Source organism: Chamaea fasciata, unplaced genomic scaffold (genome assembly GCF_029207755.1).
Source record: "Chamaea fasciata isolate MVZ Bird 193981 ecotype frontalis unplaced genomic scaffold, bChaFas1.0.hap1 SCAF_29, whole genome shotgun sequence".
Classification (NCBI taxonomy): domain Eukaryota; kingdom Metazoa; phylum Chordata; class Aves; order Passeriformes; family Sylviidae; genus Chamaea; species Chamaea fasciata.
The window spans coordinates 3,423,743-3,431,020 of record NW_027094114.1 but is presented as its reverse complement, the minus strand read 5'-3'; the positions used below and the strand labels follow the sequence as shown (position 1 = coordinate 3,431,020).

Here is a 7,278-nt window from a genome sequence, read left to right as displayed (position 1 = left end):
AGCAGTTTATATTGTGTCATGGCCAGGGTATCAGAGCCAGCCAGCATGGGTTTAGGAGGGGTAGGTCATGTTTGACCAGTTTTTATGTCTCCTTTTATGGCCAGGTGACCTGTGTGGTGGATGTGGGAAAGGCTGTGGATGTTGTGTGTTTGGACTTCAGCAAGGCCTTAGGCACTGTCTCCCACAGCACGCTCCTGGAAAAGCTGGCAGCCCACGGCTTGAACAGGAGCACTCTTTGCTGAGTTAACAACTGGCTGCATGGCCGGGCCCAGAGAGTGGTGGGGAAGGGTGCTGCATCCAGCTGGCAGCCAGTCACCAGGGGTGTTCCTCAGGGGTCTGTGCTGGGGCCAGCTCTGTTCAACATTTGTATTGACGACATGGATGAGGGTATCGAATATTTCATTAGTAAATTTGTGGACGACACTAAGCTGGGAACATTTGTCCATCTGTTGGCAAATAGGAGGGCTCTGCAGAGAGACCTGGAACAGTTGGATGGGTGGGCAGAGTGCAACAAGGTGAAGTTTATTAAGTCCAAGTGCTGAGTCCTGCATTTTGGCCACAATAACCCCTGCAGTGCTCTAGGCTGGGGATGGTGTGGCTGGACAGTGCCCAGGCAGAAAGGGCCCTGGGGGTTCTGGTGGACAGCCAACTGAACATGAGGCAGCAGTGTGCCCAGGTGGCCAAGAATGCCAATGGCATCTGGTCTGGATCAGGAATGGTGTGGCCAGCAGGAGCAGGGAGGTCATTCTTCTCCTGTACTCGGCACTGGTGAGGCCATACCTCGAGTGCTGTGCCAGTTCTGGGCCCTCAGTTAAGAATAACCTTGAGATGCTCAAATGTGTCCAGAGGAGGCAACAAGGCTGGTGAGGCGCTTGGAACATAACTCCTGTGAGGAACGACTGAGGGAGCTGGGGTTGTTTAGCCTGGAGGAAAAAGGAGACGCAGAGGTGACCTTATCACACTCTTTACAATTCCCTGAAATGTGTTTGTAGTCAGGTGGGGCTTGGTCTCTTTCTCCAGGCAGCCACTGACAGAATGAGAGGACAGAGTCTTAAGGCTGCACAAAGGGAAATATAGGTTGGAAATTAGGAAAAAGATTTTTATGGAAAGGGTGATAATGTTCTGGAATGATCTGACTGGAGAGGTGGTGGCGTCACCATCTCTGGATGTGTTTTAAAAAAGACTGGATGTGGCACTAGGTGCCATGGCTTAGGTGAGGTGTTGGGACATGGGTTGAACTCAATGATCTTGGAGGTCTCTTCAAATCTAGTCATTTTATCATTCTGTAATTCTGTAATGGTTTCCAGGTCAAATGGGCTAAGTCAATGAAACTACTGCTATGATAAGAGTTTTATTTTGAGTTGGATGTTTTATTAAATGGTTTTCCAAGTTCCTTGATTTTCTATATTTTGCCAGTAGAGCTGTGTGTTGCTTTGACCTCTTAGCTCAGTTGGTTAAAGTATGGTGCTAATATCACCGAGGTTTAGGGTTTCATCCCTCTATGGGCCATTAACTTCAGAATTGGACTTATGATCCTTGACTGTTCTTTGCAAATAAGAATATTCTGTGCATCTGTTCATCCTGAGACTATCTGGTTGGCATTTCTCCTTGTGTACCAAACTTGAGTAAGAGAACCTTTGGGTACCCCCATTATTTCAGTGTTCTGGGGTGTTACAGCCCCGCAGGCTCATTATGGCCTCTTGTTTCCATGAGGTCCTGCAGTGTCACACTGGCCCGCAGTGCCATGAGGATCGGGAGTGTCACACAGCTTTGTGCCATTTGTCCTCGCTGCCCCTCCCATCCCACTGCCCCACAACCAGCCCCGAGCCACCCGGGAGGGACAGGCCCTGCTGTGCCAGGCCTGGGCTCAGGGCTTGGCCTTTCTGCTCCCTCCAACCAGCCCAGGCCTTGCTCAGCATTGCAGTTCCCTGCTCACAGCCTGCGCCTCCCTGCAATCCTGGCCTCAAGGATCTGCTCTCAGCAGTCCCTGGGGAGCCTTTGGCACTCCCTGCCCTCAGTGGGGCCCAGGGATGCTCCAAGGAACATGGAGTTTTGCTTCTGCCTCCTTGAGCAGCTTCTTCAACCTTCTCTCAGTGCCTGGAGCTTCTGGACTCAGCCCCAAATCCATCATGGAGCTGATTCAAATCCAGAAAGCAGTCACGACCTCCATTTCTTCCTTCACTTGTCTTCGTCTCCAGGGCTTGTGCAGCTGCTTGGAGCCAGTTTGGAGTTCTCTTATGGAGGAAGATTTCAAAGTGCACCTCCTGATTTTTTTTCTAATCAAGGCTGCTTTTTTTTTTTTATTATTTTTCAGTCCATATGTTTTAACCTAAGTTTTACATTTATTTTAAAAAATCGATACATTTTTAGCAAACCAAAAAATTATTGGTCATTGGTTCTAAGTAACAGAATTCCCTTCATTAATTCATTGACAACATCTGGCTATTGATTCCTCCCTATTTATGCTAATTAGTCCTATTTTTACTCCTTTTGTCATCTACTTTATCGTTTTCTCAGACAGGGTAAAAGGGGCCACTTTGGGGTCCACGGAGACATTTCTGGGGCACATTTGGGGCAGTTCTAAACTTGGGGATGGAATCTGAAGAAAATTTGGGGATCGGAATGACATCTGGGGGAGCCGGGTCGGCACTTGGAGGTCAGGGAGGGGAATCTGGGGCCCTTCGGGATCTGAGCGGGCACTTGGGGGGCCCTGAGGGGACTCTCTGGGGCGCGGAGGGTGAAGGGAGTTGTAGGCGCGGGTAGAACACGGTGTAACGGGGCCGCGGAGCATCACGGGAGTTCGAGGCGCAGCTCCAGTGGCTGTCGGTGGGGCGCGGGGCATGACGGGAGATGGAGTCACGGCTGGAATAGGGCTCTGTGTGCGCCGCGGAGCATGCTGGGAGCTGTAGTCCCGGAAGTGCATAAAGTCGAGCTGTGGCGGGTCCGGGAAGGCGGTTGGCGGACACTTCTGCATCCGAGTCGCGACTTGAGGCCCTCGGAGGAAACGTGTGCGGTTCGGGAGGAATTGGGGGGAACTTGGGGAGCTCGAACCGGGCGCTTTAGGACACGGGGCACAGCAGGAATTTTCGGCGCGAGACTGTGTTCGGCAGAGCTCTGAGAGCACGGGGGATGATCGGAGATGAATTCCCAGAAGTGGCTCTAACGGGCATCTCTGGGGTTGGGAGCATTCAGGGGAGTCGGGGACGATTTTGGGGGGTTCCAAATAAATACTGAAGGGGCACTTAGGGATCCTGGAGGGTCTGGGGGAAACGTAGGGTACACATGGGGAGGAGGGGGGATACGGGGGCGGGGTTCTGTGGAGCGCGGGACATGACGGGCATTGTAGTCCGGGGTGCAATGAGGCTCAATTGGGCCGCGGTGCATGACGGGAGTTGAAGGCAAAACCGAAACGTGGCACCGACACCAGGCACCGCCCCGAGGCCCCGGTTTCCTGGCACTGATTGGGTGCTGGTGGTGACGGGCGGGAGCGTCGGCAAATGGGAGTTTGCGGAGGCGGGAACAGCCGATTCAACCCCTCTAGTCCTTCCCAGTACAGCCCAGTTCTGCCCCAGTGGCCCTTCAGTCCCCCCCTTTACAGCCCATTTCATCACCAGTACAGCCCAGTCCCTCCCAATACACCTGAGTTCATTCCCATTCCCTTCCAATATCCCCCAGTATCTTTCATGGAACGCCCCAGTATCCCCCAGTCTTCCCCACACTGTTGCCGTTGTCCCCAGTTTGTCCCAGTATCCCCCAGTATCACTCAAAGTATGTCCCAGTGTCTCCCAAAGTGTTCCCAGTGTCCCCCAGTATGTCCCAGTCCTCCCCAGTGTTTCCAAGGACATTTGAACTGCTCCCGGTTGCCGTGGCTCCCAAACCCAGCAGTGTGGTCAGTGCAGTGTCCATGGCCACAGCCCCTTGCAGTGGCCCAGGGCAGGTTGGGATGCTGATCCACCCTCACAGCCGGCCCAGGGCAGGGCTGGAGTGGTTTTGGTGGCCCCTTGGGCTGGCACACACTTGAGGAGTGTGTCTGTTTTCAGTGGGGAAAATTAAGAGTTTTACGTTGCTTCAAAAATAGAAAAGTCCTTTTTGCCTGAGTGCAGGCAGCTCTCTGAGCAAAGCAGGTCCCAGGTGAGTGAGGACGGGCAGGATGGGCTTGGGGAATGTGGAACAAGGTTGTCCACACTGGGTCAGACCTCAAGGCACAGCTTCTCTGAGCAGGCCAGACCTAAGGAGGGACCATGGATCGACATCAATCACAGAATGCTGCAATCACCTCTCCTCTAAAGAGAACAGTAATAAAACACACCCTTTATAACAGGAATGTGTATTTCTTAGAAGCTCTTTGAAATCTTTCTCCATAACTGCAGTACAAAACCTTCCTAATGAACTGCACCAGAGCAGAGGGAAGTCAAGGCAGAGCCGTGGTTTGTCAGGACTTGCTTGATCCCAAAGAGCCTCGTGGTGCATTTGGTACTGAGCCCTCAGGGCCTGAGAGGAGATGGCACAAACCTTTCCAGGAGTCCAAGTCAGAGGAAAATCCCAACGTGTCTCAAAGCATTCCTGGGTCCCACTGAGGTCCATCTCCAACACAGGCTCCTCCTGGACTCCTTGGAGGAGAGAACTGGAGGCCAAGAGTGCCCAAAAACCTCTCAGAGACGGAGTGTGGGAAGGAAAACCCTAAGTACCTTAAAAGACATTGAGTATCTCAGAGCATTAATGAGCCCCATTGAGTTTTAGTACAAAGCCTCTCTAGGGTCTAATTACAGCAGATAATTGGAGGCCATGACTGCACAAACCTCTCAGAGTGATTCAGTGTCAAAAAGTAGTACTGTAATGAATCTTGAGTAACTTGAGGCATTAATGGGCCCCACTGAGTGTTGTTAGTGACAAAACATCTCAAGGGACTAATTACAGCAGACAATTGGAGGCCGTGATTGCACAAACCCCTCAGAGACTCCCAGGCAAAAGCAAAACCCAAAGTGCTTTGAAAAACCTGCAGTCCCTGGGAGCACTGAGGAGCCCCCCAGGGCCATTCCTGACCAAGGCTCCCCAGGGACTGGTCCCAGCAGATCCCTGGGGCCACTGGGATGGATGTGGGGGGATGCTGAGGGCAGGACAAGGGGGTGACAGTGCCCAGCCTTGCTGGGGCTGTGCCAGGAGGCCCCAGGGCCTCAGGACAAGGTGTCCCCTCCCAGCCCTTGGTGGCACAGACCCTGCTGTGCCCCAGGGCACCAAGACTTGGCTTCTCCTGGGCACTGCCAGCCCTGCCAGGCCCTTGGCCACATCCAGCACAGCTTGTCCTGCGCTGTCCCACAGCTGCTGCTGTGTCTCTGCAGGCTGCACACTCCCATCTCGCTGCCCCCCTGGCTCTGCCCTGCATTTCCCTTTCTCTTCTCCCTGATATCCTGGGATGGAACGTGTGAGAATGGTTCAAAGCTGTACCAGGGAGGGTTTAGACTGCACAGGAGAAAGTCTTTCTTTACTGGCAGGGTGACTTTGGGGTTTCAAACTTTGGGGTTTCAAAGCAGGGCTGATGGCTGTCCCAGGAGAGGAGCTGGGACAAGGTGTCCATCGCTCAGGAGCTGTAATTTGGATTGTCACTTGCCACTGTTCCTCTGAGCTCTTCTCTGTTCCAGAGATGGGCTCTTAACGAGCTGGTGGCTCTCCTGAGATGGGCCCGGGAGCAGCCCAGGCAGAGAATGAACTGAGTTTGTCCTGCTGCCATTGTTGGTTCCCTGTCTGGGAGTGCAGATGAGTCTCTTCTCTCTTAACCTGACACAACCCAGCAGGAGCATCAATCTCCTGAGGCAGCCGTGTTTGGAGGCTGCACACACAGGCACTGGTTTTGTGTAACAGATGATACCAGATCCTTGGGATGGCTTTCCAGAAATGCACCATGCTTAGAGGAAAGGCTTTGTTCTTGGCCTGGCAATGGATTTGTTCAGGGCCAGGATCACAGATTTGTTCCCAAGGCTGCAGATGAATGGATTTAGGAATGGGAACAGGACTGTGTTCAGCAGAGCTCCAGTTCTGTTGGTCCTCAAGGAAACATCTTCTGCAGGACACATGCAGAGAGCAATGCAGCTCCCACGGGCAATGGATAAGGTGACGGGATGGGAAGAACACGTGGTCAAAGCTTTCTTCCTCCCAGAGGCTGCTGGAAGATGCAGAACACAGAAAAGGACGCAGATGTCAAATGCCAGAGTCAAACATAAGGAGCCCAGCACGACACACGGTAAGAAGACAGAGTCTGTTTCCCAAAGCAGGCTGGTGTCAGAGCAGGACAGTTTGAACAAGGGGGAGTTGTCCCAGAGGAAATGGGGGATCTTGGAGCCACAGAAAGACAGCTCAGAGAGGAAGAGCAGCGGTAGCTCAGCAGGACAAAGCCCAGGACCCAAGCAGCAACACCCAGGTGGACACAGCTGAGGCTTTGTGATGTCAGCATAGAGCAAAGGGTGGCAGATGGCAACACACCGGTCAAAGGACATGACAACCAGGGAAAAACTCTGTGCAGCCCAGGGCAAAATAAAAATAGTTTGGGGCAAAGCAGCTGCCTAGTGAGAGAGTGTTCTGACCAGAACTCAGCATCACAAACCATTTGATGCTTGTGGAGGATGTAAACCAGATTTCTGGGAAGGCCAGGCTGCAGATGAAAATGTCCATGGGGGTTTGCAGGTGGTGATCCACACACAGGAGGAAAAGGATGGTTGCATTGCCCATCACTGTTGTCAGGTACATGAGCAGAAGGACCTGAGATAAAAACATCCGCAGTCTTGGATCATGCTCTGGGAAACTCTCTAGGATGAACTCAGTAACTGCTGTTGCATTTTCTGGTGCTGAATTCCAGCTCATCTTGCTGAGACAGGAACATGGCAAAAACAAGGGCGATAATTTCACAGTCTGGACAAACATTTCTATCCTTCCTTCTCTGCTTCTTTCTTTTCCTGCAGTCTTGCCATACAGCACAGAGATTGTGCTTCAAACGATCCTCACACCCTGATTGTTCTGTTTCCCATTTCAGGAAAAATCCTTAGAGATTTTGTTGTCTTTTGTCCACCTTTTCCAAACACTCCCAAAGAATTCTTTCACCGGAACAGATGATTCTAAAGAGGCTGTTGGCCATTTCCCCCCATTCCTGGGAAATTCCCAGCTCAGTCAGACCTACTGTAAACCCCTACTACAAATATTGCAGACCACAGAACCCTGCCTGGTATTGGAAATCTTCCAGGGACAAAGGAGGTTGGGACAGGAAGGAAAAGAAGCTGTTTGCCAACT

The 7,278-nt window shown here is 52.2% G+C and overlaps 1 protein-coding gene across 1 annotated transcript; it reads right to left on the bottom strand.

The window, feature by feature from the left end:
- Positions 1–1,051: 1,051 nt before the first annotated feature.
- Positions 1,052–6,874, bottom strand: LOC136302476 (olfactory receptor 6F1-like). Its single transcript, XM_066205955.1, is given in 6 exon segments — positions 1,052–1,057; positions 5,934–6,367; positions 6,370–6,419; positions 6,421–6,501; positions 6,503–6,838; positions 6,840–6,874. Coding segments are annotated over 6 exon segments (942 nt in total).
- Positions 6,875–7,278: the final 404 nt, after the last annotated feature.